This window comes from Ambystoma mexicanum, chromosome 9, assembly GCF_040938575.1.
Source record: "Ambystoma mexicanum isolate Mex_15411 chromosome 9, UKY_AmexF1_1, whole genome shotgun sequence".
Taxonomy (NCBI): domain Eukaryota; kingdom Metazoa; phylum Chordata; class Amphibia; order Caudata; family Ambystomatidae; genus Ambystoma; species Ambystoma mexicanum.
The window spans coordinates 1,506,429,424-1,506,450,082 of NC_090931.1; the positions used below are offsets into that span (position 1 = coordinate 1,506,429,424).

At 47.3% G+C, this 20,659-nt stretch overlaps 1 protein-coding gene across 1 annotated transcript in view; it reads right to left on the bottom strand.

Moving 5' to 3' along the window:
* Window positions 1-1,140: 1,140 nt before the first annotated feature.
* LOC138489356 (zinc finger protein 420-like) overlaps window positions 1,141-20,659 on the bottom strand; it is an 82,548-nt gene continuing 63,029 nt past the window's right edge. Inside the window, exon 2 of the mRNA XM_069617073.1 lies at window positions 1,141-5,007. Within this exon, the coding sequence (XP_069473174.1) occupies window positions 3,712-5,007 (1,296 nt within the window). The 3' untranslated portion in view covers window positions 1,141-3,711. The remainder of the gene's footprint in view (window positions 5,008-20,659) is intronic.

The following is a 20,659-nucleotide window of genomic DNA, read 5'->3' on the forward strand; positions in this document are numbered from 1 at the left end:
CTGTCTCTCCTTTGCTTTAATACCCCCTCACAGGGAGGGAATTCTGCTTTATGTCCATGGTGTTCCCCTGGCTCTCCCTTGCTTTTAATACCTCTTCCCACTAGAGGGATTTGCTATCTGTTCATGGTGTTCCCCTGGCTTTCCCTTTCCTTTTCTTTGATGCCCCCTCCCAGGAAGGAGTCCTGCTGTCTGTTCATGGTGTTCCCCTGGCTCTCCCGTGCTTTCATTACCTCCGCCCAGGAGAGGAATCCTGCTGTCTGTTCATGGTGCTCCTCTGGGACTCCCTTGCTTTCGATACCTCCTCCCAGGAGAGGAATTCTACTGATAGTTTGTGATGTTTGGATGGCACCCCATTGCTTTATATACCTCCTCCCAGGGAAGGATCTGGTGTTTGTTCATGGTGTTCCCCTGGCTCTCCCTTGATGCCCCCTCCCAGGAGAGGAATCCTGCTGTCTGTTCATGGTGCTCCCCTGGCTCTCCCATGCTTTCATTACCTCCGCCCAGGAGAGGAATCCTGCTGTCTGTTCATGGTTCTCCTATGGTTCGCCCTTGCTTTCGATACCTCCTCCCAGGAGAGGAATCCTGATGTCTGTTCATTGTGTTCCCCTGGGTCTCCCTTGCTTTTATTATCTCCTCCAAGGAGAGGAATCCTGTTATCTGTTCACGGTGTTCTCCAGGCTCTCTTTTGCTTTCGATACCTCCTCCCAGCAGAGGAATCATGTTCTCTGTTCATGGTGTTGCCATGGCTTTCCCTTGCTTTCGATACCTTGTGACGGTGCAGATGGGGCAAATACAACATCACAGAACTCCTCCCCCAGGCGAGAGCTGAAATACAGAATAAGAAAACTCCTCTGGTTTGAGATGCTATGCCTTTCGTGATAATATATCCACTATGTTGTGTTGTAGATTGTATACACAAGTAGGATAGTTAGTTTTGCCACATTGAAGGGAACTAGTTAATGCCGCTTTTCAGGGAGTTTAGGTTGCTGAATACATACAAAAAACAAATGAATGGCATTTTGCATGGATAGTATATGTTGTGAAATAGAGTTTGGCCACTAACATTTCTGCAGCCATGAGCAGCAAACAGTATATCATAGATGGTTGACAATTATATAAAGCATAAATGGAAACAGAAGCTTTGTTGAATTTTGTTTACAGCAGTGAGCAAAGGTATTGCCATTTTTAGACAAAGTGCCCATTTAAAGGTATACAACGTGTTATTTGAAATTGTTGAGTTACGTTGGTGAGATTATTTCAGTTTATGAAAGTCCTGTTCACTCCTATTTGAAAATATTAGACAACCAAGATCAGCTCACAAGGGAGCACAGGATGGTGTCAGCCAGAGCTGTGAGAATGGACTATTCCCAGGATTTGAAACTAGATAAGCAGCAGTTATTTCTGCCCTAGACAGTAACTAAATGAATACACAGTTTTGATATCCAGCAGCAGGATGATCCATGTACAAACATTGCCAAAGGTACAAACCTAAGCTGCATACATCGTGCACCAAACGATAATCTAGTGCCATTGCACTCTTGATAAAATGCAGTGTTTTTTAACCAATACATATGAGAAATCCGGTTTGCACACAGGGCCTCACCATGTTTTTTTCTAAAACAGTTATTCCTTCTATGACCGAATTAGATTATGCACCTGCGTTGGCAACCTGCATCGGGTACAGAAAGTTGCAGAATGTGCTGTTCAAGGTTAGGGAATAGTCTGGGATCATGTGACACCTGCATGGGATGTGGGATGGTAGTATTTCTTTGTTCTTAAGGCCACGTTTCGATCTCTCTGTTCACATTAATTAATTAATAATTGGATTGTCTCAGAGGGATGCAACATCCAAGGCCACCATAAGAAGTGGAAGTCAGCCAATGGCATAAAGATATTCTATCACTGTCAGCATTAAACGTGCCAGCCAATTAAAATGAGAATTAATGATGTTCATTATGATGACGTTATATTAATGGGATCGACCTGGGTGGGTCTGGAGATACAGGACTAGCCAGTGGTAGATTATAATGTATAGGATTTGATAGTGGTTTGATTAGAGTAGCCAATGACTATGTTAGAATCTTATCAAATGTTAATTTTTGTAAGTATGTTAATGTTGCAGTTTACCGATATATAATATTTTGTCCAATGTGGGCGTTTCAAGAGTTAACTTTGTTTCCCACCTAGCCATTTGCTTTCATTTGAAATAAAGAGAATAAAGCTGCTTTTTCTTGCACATAGTGTGCGCATTATTTTGTTTCATTTGATTGTTTTTAGGAACACATATAGAATTGGAAGCCCCAGTGAGATTTCCAGAGACTTTGAGGGGCTGAGTCACCACTAGAACAAGTCCACATCACTGGGAACCATAGGCCACATACAAGACAGATTAGAAAATGTATCATCGAAAACCAGTTTGAGGATTAAATAATGCCAATCTGAGGACAAACTTTAACATTAATCATTAACAACTGAAAAAGTGAGACTACAAAATCCAGGTAGCCCTGCTGGTAACATCATGGTGAGGTGTGATTTTTCCAATGCCATTTGTCAGTGCGGTGGCAAGGATAGTGGTAGGGTTCATGGTGCCATCTTTGGGTTCACTGTCTTTATCATCTGGCGAGTAGGGATCTTTTCCAGCCTGTACGGTTTGATTTCATGAGATGTAACTAATCATTATTTCTGCCTGCCACTGTGAATGTTCTGAATCTGACTACTTCTAACAATTTTGCACCATTCTGCTTCACTTTTACCTTTCATGCCTCATAAAAAATAATTTCATACACAAATATATTTAGCAAAACAGTGCTAAGAAAAGAACTGGCAAAGGTAACAGTTTTTACTTTCGTCTAGGAAATGGATAGGCATTTGCCAGGAACTGCAATAACGATGTAACCTGGGCATAAAATAGGAACAGCTGTAAAAAAGGATAGGTTACCAGGGCATAAGATAGCAGTGCTTGGCAAATGCTACTCCATGACTAAAAGCCACATGTTTTTGCTTTGTCAATGCTTGTTGTTAACATGATTTCAGTTCAGGAAATAAATATAAATGAAGTGTCTGAAGGAACATTTGGTTAAGACATTTTCATTAAACCTGTAGAGCATTTACAACTGCAATTAAGCCATTCACTCTTAACAGACTGCTTAGAAATTGCACTTGCAGACCAAAGTTTGATGTCACTGGTTGAAGGAGCTGACTTAAAGAGATCCCAGGAGGATGTGTTTAGGGCGGAGTGGGGGAGGGTAGTGGGTGGGAATGGCCATAGGAATTAGCATGGCCATGGACAGTCAATGGGTGTATACATAAAAAACTGCTGGAGACTCTCAGACATTATATTCACAGAGGACCAACAGCAGAACAGGAGCATTGTTCATTTATGAGGACTTGGTACCGCTGCTTCCACCTTGGGTGCACTACTTGTTGGGATCACTGATGTTGCCTCAAGATTGATACCGCATTGAGGGGCTAAGACACTGCATCAGCATGGCTCTTCTGATGCTTGTACATGTTTGTGTTGTTACTGAAGCATTTTACACACACTGGTATGGTCGCTTCCCAGTATTTATTTTCTGATGCTGGTACAGATATGAATACGGACTGCTTTTCTCACACTGTACACTGGTAAGGTCAGCCCGAGTACGGCTCTTCTGATGCTGGTACAGATTTGAGTCGTGACAAGCTTTTCTTAGACTCTGTACACTTGTACGGTCACTCCCAAATATGGATTTTACTATGACGGTTTAAGTTTGAGCTCTGACTGAAGCTTTTCCCACACTCCCTACACTGGTAGGGTAACTCCCCAGTATGGCTCTTCTGATGCTGGTTTAGATTTGAGCGTTGCGTGAAGCTTTTCTCACACTCTGTACATTGGTACGGTCGCTCCCCCGTATGACTATTCTGATGCTTGTTTAGATTTGAGCGCAGAGTGAAGCTTTTCTCACACTCTGTACACTGGTATGGTCGCTCCCCCGTATGGCTCTTCTGATGCTGGTACAGAATTGAGTTGGTACTGAACCTTTTCTCACACTCTGTACACTGGTATGGTTTCTCTCTGGTGTGGGATCTATGGTGATTCTTGAGGGTTGACGCGCGATTAAAGTGCTTACCACATTCCGTGCACCCATAGGGCTTTTCCCCAGTATGGATCCTAAAATGCCTGATCAGAGTTGTGCGGTACTTGAAACTTTTCTTGCACTCTGTACATTCATAGGGCTTCTCCCTGGTGTGAGTATTCTGATGCTGGCGCAGATTTGAACTATTAGTGAAGTTTTTCTCACACTCTGCACACTGGTATGGTCGCTCCCCAGTATGGACCCTCTGATGCAGGTACAGAGTCGATATCAGAGCAAAGCTTTTCTCACACTCTGTACACTGGTATGGTTGCTCCCCTGAATGTATCTCCTGATGCCGATACAAATGTGAGCTGTTAGTGAAGCTTTTCTCATACTCAGTACACTGGTAATGGAGAATCCCAGTATGGATCTTCTGATGATGGTTTAGATATGAGCGCCGAGTGAAGCTTTTCCCACAATCTTTACACTGGTATGGTTTCTCTCCAGTGTGGGATCTCTGGTGAGACCTCAGATCCGACACCCGATTGAAGTGCTTACCACATTCTGTACACCCGTGGGGCTTTACCCCAGTATGGATCCTAAGATGTCTACTATGGGTTGAGGAGTCACTGAAGCTTTTCTTGCACTCTGTGCATTCATAAGGCTTCTCCCCAGTATGGATCCTAAGGTGCGTGATCAGACTTGAGGTGTTCCTGAAGCTTTTCCTGCACTCTGGGCATTCATAGGGCCCCTCCACAATATTGCTCTTCTGATGCTGGTACAGATAGGAGCTCTGATCGAAGCTTTTCTCACACTCCAAACACTCTAAGGGACTTTCTCCTGTGTTGGTTGTCTGATGCATTTCCAGGTGTGATGCCGGATGAAAGTGCTCATCACATTCCGTACTCTTGTGGATCTTCTCCAGAACATGTACCTCATGGCTGCTCACTCTCTGTTGAAAGAAGCAGAGGTTCCACAAATTATTTTATATTATTGTACAGCCTAAATATCTATAGACTCAGGGCAGAGCCATTAATTCCAACTTTGCTCCCCACTCACAAACTCACTGGGCGATCCCGAGTGAAGCTATGTGTGTCTTGCTGCAGATTAATTTTAGGATTGAAAAGCAGGGGCCTGAAACCTCAGTACAGGCCATTCCTGAATAAATATATAAATATAGCCCCTCCAAATCCCTCACCAATTACGAGAGAGAAATTGACAAAATATACTTGCTGGGAGAATACAGCACTTGTTTATATGTACAATATAGAACACAAGTCTAGTCAACATTGCTCGCCAGCAAAATGCATGGCTAGTACATTCATGGGAAGAATGTAGAATTACAGAGGGGAACCATCAACTGCAGGGATTTACTCTACCTGAGGGTTCAGAGAGAAATCTGATACACAGTGAGAGGGAAACTCGAGCTGTCACTGAACCCCAACATGGAATGTGCCCTGCAGTTGATGGCTGCACATACAGAATGCTATGGTGCCTACATCCCTCATTCATCCCTTACACAACCCTGCAGTGTCCACCTGAAGTGCATGGTGGTGTGGAACGGCATGAAAGAACTGCATACAACATACAAAATAAAGCAAGCCACCCCATGAAGAATAGGTGTACCCCCTTCTCTCTCAGCATCAACACCACCTCCCTACTGGTGCGGCTCCCTGACAGTGCGGGGGCCGCAAGTCAGATAGATGGGAAGATCTGTGGCTGCTGCGCTGTCAAAGGCAGTGTGGCCTTTGACCTTGCAAGAGCCACAGCTCTCACAAACAGTCTGTGATGTGTGGGGTGCTGGGCTTTCCTGCTTTCCTCAAGTCTTAAGACACCCCTGGAAGGTTGCCTAAATGTTGTATCCGCTGCCCTGATGATACTGCAGCAGATTATAAATTCCATAATCCTCTGCCGTGAGGCCACAGCTGGCGGATATTGCATTTGGAAAAGGAAATAGTTGTTGATGGCTTTTAATGGAAGCCATACACCACAAAACTATTAGTGATTATGTTGTGGGACGATGGTGTACTGGATGCGTGCTCTCCCCTCTGCCATCACTCATGTTAAACAGTACGCTATAATGCAAACACAAGTTCCTTTCATAAAACACAAGTAAATATTTAAAAACTGCTGGTGCAGGTGTTTATACAGGTGTCAGGTATAGGTCTAAGTAGAAAACAAGAGGGGTAGGGTTGCTTTACAGTGGTGTGTAGGGGTTGTGCCCAAGCAAGGAACAAGTTGTGCCCAAGCAAGAAACAAGTTACTTACCTGTAACTATTGTTCTCCAGCATGGGTCTGGCATGGATTCACATGCTCATGAATATTCCCTGTCGTGTAGGGGAGGATTGGTCCAAAAGACCCCCCTTGCCTACATCCCTTCCCCAGGTGAGGGCCATGGCTCGTCGGGCGTCCCCTCATTACCACCAGGGCCCAGGTGGTGGAGGGCTCACCTGCTGAAGACATTGCCCAAACGTATTGAATTTAGCTAGGCCCCAGAAACAATTCTATCTAATAAAGATGGTGTGAGCTCGGCGCACTGTAGCGCGGCCCCCACCTTTGGAGAGTTTCAATTATCCCTGTGGCCGCAGCTCCCTGGCAGATCCGCTGTGAGCCCGTTCCCACGGACAAGACGGACATGAGCTAGTGTAAGATACCAACACTGTAACATTTCACCTTCTGCAGTGCATCACTGCTCTCAGCATGACCCGGCCAGCGAAGCCTGGGTGAAAAAGAGAACTGTAAAATGGCCCTCGGATAAAAGCAAAAGTTCCCAAATACCAATACCAAAACTACTTGCAATGCGCGCATTTTCTCCACAAAACCTCTTCTATTGAGGAAACCTGTAAAATGTATAAATATGGTAGAATGCATGTTTACATGACATTAGCAATGAAGCACCCACACCACTGCAGTTGTGTGCAAATAATAAAAAGCGTTCCGGGGGACTATTCGTTATGTGTACCATTGAAAAGCTTACACCGCACGGTCCCGCGCCATAACCGAACTAATGCTGCTAGAGTGCAAGGAAAGACAAATGTACCCATACGGAGGGCTCATGCGGAGGACGCGCGAGAATGCACCCGTCATGTGTGTATGTGTAAGCCCCTTATGTGCCATTACCGTCACGTACGGTGGCGAGTCGTTTTCTATGTGCTCCTCCACCCTCACTACTACCTCACTTACCGCAAATGTATATGCATATAACTAACATGTTGTAGTTGTTAAAATATAGTGTACAAATCAAATAATGTGCTCAGACTGGCTATATTTGAGAGACATTTAGCAAAGTTAAAATGTATGTTTTGGAATGATTCAAATGAGTATTGTATAGTATTCGAATGTTTATGATGCTTTTACCTAAAAATCAGCAACACACGAGGAAGATACCTTTGTGAATATGTGCAAGGCCATTCCCCCTCCCTCCCTGCGAAGACTGCCAAACAAGAGAGCAGAGGCCCGCGCCGCCTTGCTCCACCTCCCCCAACTAGGCTGGAGCCGCTTCAAAGATTTGTAGTCTCCTCTGCAGCACCCAAGGCCACAGCCCGCCACGTGCATTATTTACAGCCCAGCAGTAAACCTCCGCCTGAATACACAAATCCAAAGGCGCCCTCTCTTAAACCCCACAACCCACCGGATCACCTTAGGCTCATGGCCCCTGTACAATTAGAACACCCAATACTATGGCAACATACAGCAGCACATTCATAACGACTTCTAACAAGACAGGAGGACATGTACCGCCTGTCCCATGCATTGAGACCTAGCCTCTCGACCTATGGTACCCGGTCAACAGGACACTGGTAACCATGCACTGATGAATCACCATCAAACCCCTCTCAAGGTACATTCCTCCTGTGTTGCATTAACCTGTAGAATAACCTATTGAAAGATTTACTAAAGAAGATAATATTGCAATAACTGAATGACTGCGGTGTGCATGGCCTAGGGCAAATAAGTCAGGAAAAGACATTCATCTCTGACACTGGCCACAGTGGCACAACAACACCGCCCGGATGAACCCAGCAGCCCTGCCAGGCCCAGCCCAACCCACAAGGCTGACCAGTGACGTCCTCCAGCCAAGGCCAACCACATCGCAGCAGCACCTATAGCTAGTCGTCGCCACCCAATCCCATTGAACTTGTGCCCCCTATAGTATGTAGGTTCTGATGACGTTTTTTGTAAATATATACGCCTGTCTTTGCTATTGTCAGACAGAGCGCTCTCAGAGTTTGCAGAGTTCTTTGCATGCCCTATTCTGATTGATAAACTCCCATTTACGCTCACCCGCACTTTGTCTTGGCCTTATTCCCATCCTGGGAGAGTCCTTCATTGTCTCTCATTGAGGGGAGGATCGTGCTGGTTGGGGACACTTGCCTTCAGTCGTCAGAGGAATACTTGTTAAAAGAAATACAGTTTCACTTTCACTTACAAACTGCATTTCTCCTTTAAACCAATCACTGTCCTCTGCGTCATACTTCCTCCCCGCCAATCCAATGACAGTCCTCTCCCAAAGTCCCTCCTTTTGCAGCCATTTTCAGATTTGGTAAGCACGTAAAGTGGCAGAATGACCAAGAAGAGCAGCAAAGGGGACGGAGGGAGGCTTCACATGTGCCAGTCTGGCATGGATTCACATGTTCATGAATAACGAAAAACATAGCAGTACAACATTACACAATCACAGGAGGTGGCAAGGCTCAACAGAAGCAATCGACTCTTACCTCTGGAACAAACTCACCTCAAGTGAAAAGGTTGTGTAGCACTGCTTGGCCGACTCTGGACTCCTCCCTGGAATCCCTGTGTACACAGTAGCAATTTGTTAAGGTGTGCGTGGACCTCCATGTAGCCGCCCTGCAGATGTCCAGCAGGGGCACACCATACAGGAACGCCATCGTCACAGCGATCACTCTGGTGGAGGGGGCCCTCAGGCAGTCGGGCAGCCGTCGATCCGTAGCTGGAAAGCCACCTTGAGATGGAAGCCTTGGACAAGGCCTTCCATTGGTTCACACGACCAAAGTTCATGAACAGTTGAGAAGTTTTCCGAAAACTATTTGTGCGGGTCATGTATAACTTCAGGGCAGGAGCAACGTCTAGCGAGTGCAAGGCCCTTTCAGCTGGTGATGAACGCTTCGGGAAAGATACAGGTAACACCAAAGGCTTGTTGAGATGGAATTCTGATAGAACCTTTGGCATAAAAGAGGGGTGCGTCCACAGCACCACCTTCCATTTCGTGGAAATTCAGGTATGGCGGTTTGCAGGATAGGGCCTGGATCTCACCTATGCTCCTAGCCGAGATGATGGCCACCGGGAAAGCTGTTTTCCACAAGAGGAACGAGAGTGGGCTGATGCATAGGCTCGAAGGGGGACACCCCGTAAGCACCACGTTGAGTTCTCACGCCAGGGCAGGAGCCTTCACCAGCGGATAAGAGCGAAAAAAAAAGTCCTTTGAGGAACTCCTTGATGAGTCGATGAGACCAAAGTGAAGATCTTCCTGGAGACCTGTTGCAGTGGGAGATAGCCGCCAGATTTACCTTGATAGAGGCGTGCGCCAGTCCGGCCTTGGCTATGGATTACAAGTATGGAAGAATCTGCGGGCCGTGACCCTCAGGAGGTGTAATCTTCTGAGACCGACACCACATAGCGAAACGCTTCCACTTGTGACCGTAGCACTTCAAAGTCGACGATGCCCTGGCCTTGGCGAGGAGCTCCCTGCAGTCCGCAGCAATATCCTCCAAACCCTAGGGCTGCAGGAGCCAAGCCCTCAGGTTCAGCGATCCTGGTACGTGGTGAAGGATTGCCCCTCCTTCTGTGGTGAAAAGATCCAGGACCACTGGCAGCTTGACCGGGGGCCATGCTGACAGGCTGAGAAGGTCCGAATACCAAATGTGCCTCGGCCATGCACTGGGGGATTAGTATCATCCTGCATGGGTACTGTCTGAGTGTGTTGATGGCTCGTAGCAGGAGAGGTAATGGAGGAAACACGTACAGAAACATCCCTTCGCAAAGGTAGGAGAATGCATCCTCCAGACTCCTCGGTTGATGGAATCTGCTAACAAAATTCTGGCATTTGGAGTTCACTGCCATCGCAAACAGATCGATCTGGGGCCTGCCCCACCTGGCAAAGATGCGGTCCACCTGGTCCTGCCAAAGTTCCCACTCGTGGCAGGAACGCAATTCCCTGCTGAGTGGATCTGGCAATGGTGTTCTTGACTCCCTTTAGGTGGAGAGGGACGAGGAACAACTCTTGTATGACGGCCTAGCGCCACAAGTCCTGTGCTTCCTTGGAGAGCGCTGGGATCGAATGCCCCCCCGTTTGCTGATGTAGGTGGTTGTGTTGTCCAGGAAGATCCTCCCCACCTTGCCCTTCAGAGATGGCCCAGAATGTTGATATGGAGATCCTTCTCCTCTGGCAGCCACAGGCCTCTAGCGTGTAGACGCTCGGTATGGGCTCCCCAGCCTTCCAGGGAAGCGTCCGTTGTGACCGTCTCCTTATATGGTGGGTTTTGAAACCCTGTGCCCCGAGCAATCCCAGACGGAATCCTATCGCCCGACAGAACTCCTTGTCGAGCGGGATCTCCTGGAGAGGTAGCATCTGCAACCTGCAGGATGCAGGACATCATGTCGAACAACGACTTAATGGTTCGCAACGTGGCTGTCTTCATCGACAACAGCCGTTGCACCTTCCCTTGAATGGCTGCTACCCTCTCCTCCGAGGGTGACCCAAGACAGGACACTGTATTGAGCCTGGCTCCTAGGGATAGCGCGTTCTGCAATGGTATCAAGCAGGACTTTGGATAGTTGATGGAGAATCCCAGATCCGTCAGCAGCTGGATGGTCACCTCTGTGTGTCCGTGAGCCATTTGTCGAGGTACGGGTATATCTGTATACCCCGTAGACATAGATGAGCTGCCACAGGCGCCAGGCATTTTTTGAACACTTTGGGGGCCAACTTCATTCTGAAAAGTAGGGCCTTGAACTGGTAGTGCTGGTCCTGCACTACGAAATGCAGAATCTTTCGATGTTCTTGTGAATGGGGAAGTGGAAACAGGCGTCCTCCAGGTCCAGTGATGTCAAGAAGTCTCCATCCTCCAGTTGGCCGAGCATGTGCTGCAACATGACCATCCTGAACTTTTGGGACTTTAAGTATTTGTTGAGACATTGCAGGTCGAGGATGTGGCTCCAACCCCCTGTCTTTTTTCTGACCAGAAAGTATCTGCAATGGACTCTAGAGCCATTGGGGAACTAGCTCTATCGCCCCTTTCCGCAGCATGGCCCCTACCTCCTACAGGAGCTGAGGAAAGTGCTGCTCCGGATGGGAAACTGGAGGGATCCGCAGACACCTGCGTTGAAACTCCAGGGTGTGTCCCTGGGCAAGAGCGTCCAGCACCCATCTGTTGGTAGTGACCACTCACTGACTAACCTTGTCAGCCGTCCGTCCACTAGAGTGCATGCGAAGGGAGCCGACATCCCGGCTGGTTCAGGCCTGTTTCGGTGCTGGCATCCTGCCCTGCGGGCGACAGCAATCGCGTCCTCTGCTACAGTATGGCTGGGAAAGGTCTCTGTAGGATTCCCTTGAAGGCTGACACTACGAAGAGGAGAAACCTTTGGAAGATCTGCCCGACTTTCCCCTGGACGAGCGAAAAGAAGAGCACTGCAGCTGGAGAGTGCCCAAGGAAAGGGCCATCTCCATATCCGCCTTGATGGACAGTAGGGACTCGTCGACGACCTTCCCAAACAAGTTCTCTCTGTCGAAGGGCATGTCCAACACCTTCACCTGGACATCCTGCCAGAAATTCGTGGCCTTCATCCAGCCTGGTCAATGAAGGCTGACTCTGTCCCCCATTTGCCGGAACCCTGTGTCAGCGACATAAAATGCCACTGTAATGGCGTGATGAGACGCAACTTCCTTTCCCTCCTGGGAAAGTGCGATGGCCTCCATCCTCTTATAATCTTGGAGGCACTCCACAATAGGACCAAGCTTGTACAACAACTCCCGGTCATACCTGGCTAGGATCGCCAGTGCGTTGGCCGCCTTGATCATGGACGCCGCAGTGTAAATCACCTTCCTTCCCATGGCATCCAGCTTCTTCCCCTCGCTGAAGACGATGAGAATGGCTTAGCCGACCGTTTCCTCACGGCCGCCGATACCACCGAATCCGGTGATGGTTGCGACCTCTGGCACTTGGGTGCGGAGTTCAGCACCCGATATTTCTTCTACAGTCTATCCCATTTGGCTAGAGCCGTGCAAGGGTTCTTCATGACAGCCAGGCCCTCATCCCACACATCGTACAGAAGGGGCATCGCCATGATTGTCTTCCTCCTGGCTCGCGCCTCTGGTACAAGAAACCCTGCTTCCAGGTTTCTTCAGGAACAAGCTGATAAAGCTTGGAGGCTCTGGTGATCATGGAATGGAACAAACCCACCTCGTCCGGTGGGGACGCCCTAGGTGGTGCATCGAAATGCAGAGACTCGCCACCCGCTGCAACAAGATCATCGTCGTCATGCATGGTCGTGCCGTATCCCTCCCCGTACCAGTGTCTGATTGTGCTGGAGGAGAAGGGGCCCGATGCAGATGTGGAGGCTGAAATGGGGGCATCGGATGACCCTTCCTCTTCTTAGTTGGAGGCTGGAACCAGGCCAGGTGGCATCCTCTTCTGGACCTCTGACACCAAGGTGTGCAGGGTCAACAGAATATCCACAGACATCTCCCGGCTGAGCTGGCGGGATCGGAAAAACTGGGCTCTGCGCCGTCATCTCTGTCGTCTGTTGTCCTCCTCTTCCACTTCCTCATGGACCATGTGCAAGGACTCCCAGTCCTAGTTGTCTGCGGACGAGACCTCCATGGCTTGTGCCACAGCCTGGAAGGGCTGTTTCAGGGCCTCCTCGCCCCCCCCCCGTGGGGCTTGAACCGGGGCCTGAGCCAGTTGCCACCCTTCTGGCATGCCAGCAGACTTTGCCAAAGTCACTGTGGCGTTGTCACACCTATGGGGCAGGGATACCTTCTGTGCTGCGTGGGCTACCTTCACAGGGTCAGCTCCCTTAGCCGTTGAGAGAGCAACTGCCACAAACTCTATCGTCGACAAAGTCTTTGCCTGTGCCGATTGGGCCTGCTTGGGCAGTTCGGCTTTCTCCTTCTCCTCTGTCCTCGGCTCTCCGATTTCTCCTGCAGTTTAGCCGGGTAGATGATTTTCTTTTTGAGGAGGAGCTAGATTGCCAGCTGGCACTGGAGGTAGAGGGTGACGTTGATCGTGGCCATCCACCTTGGGACCAGCTTCCACAGCAACCCCAGTGGGCTCAGACTTGCGGTTCTTGGCCTAATCTTGGGCCGCCATGAATGAGGCACCCTAATATGACTTAGAAGACCGTTTCTGGGACCAGCCAGTCCTGGGTGAGGCATGATCCTGCTCGGAGCACGGCGCATAGGCCTTCGCGTTAAGCCACGCCGCCAGTCTACTGTGCCTGTCCTTCATCGTCTTCTTGGAGAACCCCAGGCATACCTCGCACTCCACCTCCTTATGGTCCGGGTGCAGGTAGTAGAGGCATTGTAGGTGCTTGTCTTCCACAAACACATTCTGTAGTCTGCACTTGGTGCAGGGCTTGACGAGGGACCTTCCCTCCTCCTCCTTCTCCTCCTTCATGATCTAAGGGCGCAAAGTAGGCTTGATGGCCTTCTGGAAACTTCGACGATCTTCACACTTGAGGGGTGATGATATTCAAAGACAACGGATCACCCCTGTTGGCAGATGGAGAAGGTAGCACACAGGTTCTTTCTGGATCAAAAATAGAACCTTTTTTCCATCGAAGAAAATGAAAAAACGTAGAAGTAGCTTACAGAGCAAACTCGAGGACTCCCAACACTGAAGTGTGCAGTAAAAATCAGTAAGCAGTAAGATAGCTGCCAGAGGAGGGGCTTAGGGAGAGGACGGTCATTGGATGGGGGCAGTATGAACCAGAGGACAGTGATTGGTTTAAAGGAGCAGTACAATTTGTAAATGAAAGTAACTGTTTTTGCTTTTACAGAGGATTCACAGCCTGACGACGGGAAATATTCATGAGCATGTGAATCTATGCCAGACCCCATGCTGGATAATTGTCTCAGGGGGTGAGGAGTGCAGAAGAAGCAGGTTGCATCCGGTCTTGTATCCTGAGGCCACAAATATGTGTGTAGATTAGTTCTAAGTACTTAGCAAGTCTTGACAAAAATCTGACACAATTTAGGACAGAGAAAAGGGGGATAGGGAAAGTTCTTTCGTACCCTACCTGTCTAAAACCCTATGCTTAGTCGGTGCTGGTGTGCCACCTATCTAATAGTGGATAGAGTATGAAAAAAAGAAACATCAATTACTTATTTTTCAACTCTTTGTTCTCTCGACTTGATTCTGAATCCTTATCTGTTAGCCCAAGTGCAGGTTTCTTTATAATTAGTTGTGATACAGACTGGAGGACCAGCATAAGACTGTACTCCTATGGAATGTTAAAAGTGTCAGCTGGGGATGATTCTTGAACAGTATTATGCTTGGGTGAATGGTGAATGTGAAGGTGAATGTGTCCCTATTAAAACCTATGCTCTAACTAAAGAGCTAAGAAACGTGCTGTGAAGACTTTAACCAGGGGCATAAACATTCTGGTTTCTAAGTCTGGCCTTGGTTTTAACAGGAAACACAGCAGGACCCTTCCTGATGTCTCCCCATATGTGTCGACCGGTTTCGGTGGGTGTAATGCGAGTGCGAAAATTAGCTAAAAAACATGGCGCCGGTGCGCGCCCATTTTGGACATTCACTTCCATAACCACAATGGAAGTCTACATTTCTGTGAGCTCAATTAGCAGACACAAGTTCTTCCACGGTTGCAATGTGTATATTTGGAAGCAGATGAGCTCATTATGGAGGATAGTTGGCGTATTGTTCAATCAAGGATGCGCCAACAAGGGAGTGAGAGTTGTGCAGGTGCAATGATAAGAGGTGCTGGGAACGGGCGCGTGGGAGACAAGCTGGGTTTTTTGCACTATTTGCTGGATTTTTCCACTCTGTGCCCCCATGCTTGCTGGCTGTCCTTCGGCCACGGAGGGTTGGCAACCTGAGGCGGTCGGGGATTTGCTCCCCATAAGAGAAAAGGTATCTGGTTAGTAGAATAAAATTGGAACCCCAGGTGATGAAGTCTCGCTGAGAGGGAGGACGCTCCGCTCCAGACCCCTTTAGCATGTCTGATCTCTCAGCCTCCCTGCCTTGGGACTCGGTCATGTCGTAATGGCCGAGATGAAGTTTTCGCCTTTGACTACACTAACATGTACCTTGTCTATCTTTACTTATGTATATGTCTATGTATAACCAACCCTATCCATTTACAGAATTGTGTGTATGCTTATATCCTATGTGAATGAAGGGCCTATAAAGAGCTCATTATGTTCTAACTAGTGGTCTAAGTGTAAATTATTGCCCCCTGGGTCCAAGAACTTGTGGTCTGTGTAATCTGGCAAGTCGGCTCTAGGGTAACTACAAATGACACAAAAGCAAAACCGTGGGCTATATAACTATTGCCACCTTCTTCAGGACTGTTGCAACGATCTGCTTATGAGAAATGGCGGCATTTACAGTAGCCATTCTAACTCTGTATCCAGAATTCCTATTTTCGTGTCAAATATAGGTCACCAGTGATGTGGGGTTGAAAGGGAACATGGTATATGGTAATAGTGAGGAGGGTGCAATGTGTATTGGATGGGAAGTTCCAGCAACCTGTGGGGAAGAAGTGATTATGTTATACAATGTACGCGCCACTCTTTGGATTTTCTCATTGAAGGGGCTTGACTGGGTCTACATCACAGATCAGTAGATTGGCACCAGTGTCCCTCTCTAATATCTCTACTCTGCAGATCTGGCAGTGTGCATAATGTTCTCTCTAGGCATTCCTGAATGGAATGGGGCATGAATGATTTAAGAAGAGAACTTCACTCTAAGACTTTCCTATAACATTCATAAGTAGGTCAACCTAGTCCCTGCATTTTCCTTAGAGTCTGGTATATGTACTCTGGAACTTAAATATGGGAAAATGTAAACTACAAATCTCAAAACGCAAACTAAACAACCAAGTCTGACCTTCTCACCTCAGAGGCGGCAGGGGAAAGACTGAGAAAAGTGCTTTATTTCAAATCCTCCACATTCTCATGGAAATCCCAGGTGATTCTCGTTTAGAAGGTCCAACCCTTGTTTCTATGTGAAAACCTAAATCTTGTGTGATTGTACAACTGAACTAACACAGCCCCAGAATTATGTGTGCATTACTTGCAGTAGAATCGTCTTGTTTTCTGCTGTGATCCTTAAAAGTATGAATCAGGTCCAATGCATTTCAATAATGGTTCAAGTTGACCCAGCATTTCAATGCCATGGGACCCTCACTGCAGCTTTCAAAGATTAAATGTTTCCACTCAAATGTTGGATTCCTCAGGCCGAGCTGAAATTACATAATAGAAAATACCCAAATGGAGAATCCATTAAAAGGCTGTTGGAAAATGGGGGACACTGGAAAAGCTTGTGAAGGGTCATTTCACTGACATCCTTACATTTCTGCTGAAAATGATACTAAAGTTAAATGCACAGCTTCTTATTATTCACCAGGATCATATGTATAGCCACCATTTACTTCGGCTGCCCCACCACTTCTCCCTGCAACCCTTGTTCTAGTCCTCCCCTGCTCAACCGACCCTCCCACTTCTCCAGGTAGTCCCATTTATGCGCCTTTCATGCTCAGTTGCCCCTCCCACTCCTGGCAGTCCCCTTTCTTTTCCGTTGCTTCACCTGACCAATGTGGTTTATGAGCCCTATCATTCTCTCGTCCCTTCTAAGTGATAGCACTGCCTTGTAAATCTCTGGGTCTATTTGAAATGCATTCCCCCGCCCCACCAGCATGGAATGGACTTTAGGGGCTATTTCAGTTCTATTGGGACAATAGCACTCTCTTTGATACATGACAAGGAGAGTGTCTGAGGGGCCTGAAGGGACATACAGCAGGGCCGCAGCTGTCATTGGGATGCGTCCCTGTGCAATGGTTAGCACAACAGCACCCCCGCCTCCTCAGGCCCACCTATAAGAATGGCTGGCAGAGTAGACACCAGGAATCCTCAGTGCTGCATGTGAGAATGGCTGAGAGAAGGGACACCAGGAATTCTTAGTCCTGACTCTGAGAATGGCTGAGAAAGTAGACACCAGGAGTGCCCAGTCTTGCCTGTTAGAATGGCCGAGAGGGTGGACACCAGGAATCCTTAGTCCTGCCTGTAAGAATGGCAGAGAGAGTGGACAACAGGAATCACCAGTTGTGCCTCTAAGAAAAGCTTTGAGAGTGAAAACTAGGAATATTCAGTCTTGCCGGTAAGAATGCCTGGGAAAGTAGACACCAGGAGTGCCCAGTCTTGCCTGTTAGAATGGCTGAGAGGAATGAACAACAGAAAGCCTCAGTCTTGCCTCTGAGAATGTCAAAGAGAGGCGGCACCAGGAGTCCTCAGTCCTGCCTCCAGGAACAGCTGAGGGAGTGCACACCAGAAGAATGCAGTCCTGCCTGCAAGAATGCCCGAGAAATTGGACACCAGGATTCCCCACTCCTGTCTGTGAGAATGGCTGGGAGAGTGGGCACTGGGAATCCAAAGTATTGCCTGTAGGAATAGCTGAGAGAGTGGACACCAGAAATCATCAGTCCTGCCTGTAGGAATGGCTGAGAGGCCGGACACCAGGAACACTTAGCCCCTGCTTCTGAGAATGTCCAAGAGAGTGAATCCCATGAATTTGTAATCCTGCCTCGAAGAATGGATGAAGGAATGGACACCAGGAATCTTCAGTCCTGCCTGTAAGAATGGCTGAGTTAGTGGACACCAGGAATCCTCAGTCCTGCCTGTAAGAATGGCTGAGTTAGTGGACACCAGGAATCCTCAGTCCTGCCTGTAAGAATGGCTGAGTTAGTGGACACCAGGAATCCTCAGTCCTGTCTGTAAGAATGGCTGAGTTAGTGGACACCAGGAATCCTCAGTCCTGCCCCCGAAAATGGCTGAAGGAGTGGACACCAGGAATCCTCAGTCCTTCTTCTGAAAATGTCCAAGAGACTGGACCCAAGGAATCCCCAGTCCTGCCTCTGCAAACTGCTAGGATACTGGAGACCTGGAATCCTTAGTCCTGCCTCTATGAACGGTTGAGAGAGTGGACGCCAGGAGTCCCCAGTCCTGCTTTTAAGAATGGCTGAGAGAGTGAACACCAGAAAATCTTAGTCCTTCCTCTGAGAATGGCAAAGAGAGGCACCAGGAGTCCTCGGTCCTGCCTCTAAGAACAGATGAGGGAGTGGACACCAGAACAATTCAGTCCTGTCTGCAAGAATGCCTGAGAAATTGGACACAAGGAATCCCCACTCCCGTCTGTGAGAATTGTCAGGAGAGTGGACACCAGGAATTCTTAGTCCTGCCTCCAAGAAAGGCTGTGAAAGTGGACACCAGGTATCCTCAGTGCAGCATCTGAGAATGCCCAAGAGAGTGGACACCAGGAATGCTTAGTCCTGCCTCCAAGAATGACTGAGAGAATGGACACCAGGAATCCTCAGTCCTGCCTGTAAGAATGGCTCAGAAAGTGGACACCGATTCTTAGTCCAGCCTCTAAAAATGGCTGCCATAGTTGACAACAGGAATCCTTAGTCCTGTTTGTAAGGATGGCTGAGAATGTGTAAACCAGGAACCCTCAGTCCTGGCTGTAAGAATGACAGAGAGTGGGAACCAGGAATCCTCAGTCCTGCTTCTGAAAATGTCAAAGAGACTGGAGACCAGAAATCCTTAGTCCTGCCTCTAAGAATGACAGAGAGTGGACACCAGGAATCCTCAGTCCTGCCTGTAAGTATGGTTGAGAGAGTGGACAGCAGGAATCCGCAGGCGTGCCCCTAAGAATGGCAGAGAGAGTGGACACCAGGAATCCTCGGTCCTGCCTGTAAGAATGGCCGAGAGAGTACACAAGAATCATCAGTCCTGCCTATGAGAATGTATGAGCGAGTGGACACCAGGAATCCTCAGTCCTGCCTATAAGAATGGATGAGAAAGTGGACACCACAAATGTGGAGTGCTACCTCTACGATTAGCTGTGAGTGGACACCAGAAATCCTCAGTCCGACCTCTGAGAATAGCTTTGAGAGTGGACACCAGGAGTCCTCAGTCCTCGGCTCTACTAGACAACAACCAGGAGCTAAATTCGAATGCATGATTTCAAAAAACATTCAGAGATTCTGGAAAACAGATTCCACCAACGAGGATACCTAAAAAAAAGCGGTAAGAATGGCGAAAAAAAAGAGCGCAGAATACAAGAAGAGATACATGTCGCACTAAACCTCGGGAACATCAAGAACATATCACATATGTGACAACATATAGTGCCATTAGTAACGCCTTGAAAAAGGGGATTCTAAAAAAAGGGAACATCCTTTATACACCAGATTTCAAGCCTACCAAACCAAGATTTGCGTTTTAAAAGAAAATCACAGAATCTGAGATAAAAGCAGGTGCACACTTATGAGCAACAATAGAGAGAACCACCCATATTGGCTACAGCATGGGGTCTTCCTCCTCTTGTAGGCCATCATAGATGCAACAATTGCTTGGTGTGTGCCCAAACTGCAAAAATGAAAACAGTTGATTTGGGGGGCTTGCTATGGAAATACAAAGAGTTCTCAAACTGTAAAACAACTTGGGCAATCTATGCCATCAGATGCACCTGTAATCTCCTGTACATTGGGGAAAGAAAAGGTCCGACAAAGGATCTGTGAGCACAGATCCAGCTTAAAAAATGTGGTACCTGAGAAACCCACGGTTGAGCATTTCCAGACCAAAAAACATAGTTATAATGACATCACATGGTTTGTGATTCAAAAGGTACATACCTCACCAAGATGTGGAAACCTCAATGTAGTTTTGAGGAAGTTGGAACAACGTTGGATACAATGTTTGAACACAGTGACAAAAGGGCTCAACACCTACATAGAATGGAATCTGTTAATGTAAGACAAAAGCAGACACCAAGTACCATCAAAGTTGTCTGCTTCAAAATGTAGGGTACTGAGTTCACATGTGTTTACAGAACACAACATGTTAATAACCAGATTTTTTGTTAGGGGGAGGTACATCTTCATCCCGGCTTTGGGAATGAATGTATCCCTAATTGGTGTATTTATCCATGTTTGAATGTAAGATATGGAACACATGAATTTATATTTCAATAAATTAGAACGTAGACTTTTAGCGAGATGATGTGTTCAACACTGTGCCCCGATGAATTCACAAATGTTTGTCTACAAGTATCTAAATATAGAACACTCAGCCAACATGGGCAGTACCTAGATTATAGAAGTCAGATGATGTAGGAATGAAAGTGCCCCCAAATAGTGTATCCATTGGTGCTGAAATGCAAGACCCTGAATATATATATATATATATATATATATATATATATATATATATATATATAAATATAAATATATATATATATATATATATATATATATATATATATATATATATATATATGCACAGTCTATCACACCAGAACCCATACCCCATGTCAGGTTGTGTGTGTCTGTACATAATGAGCAGACCG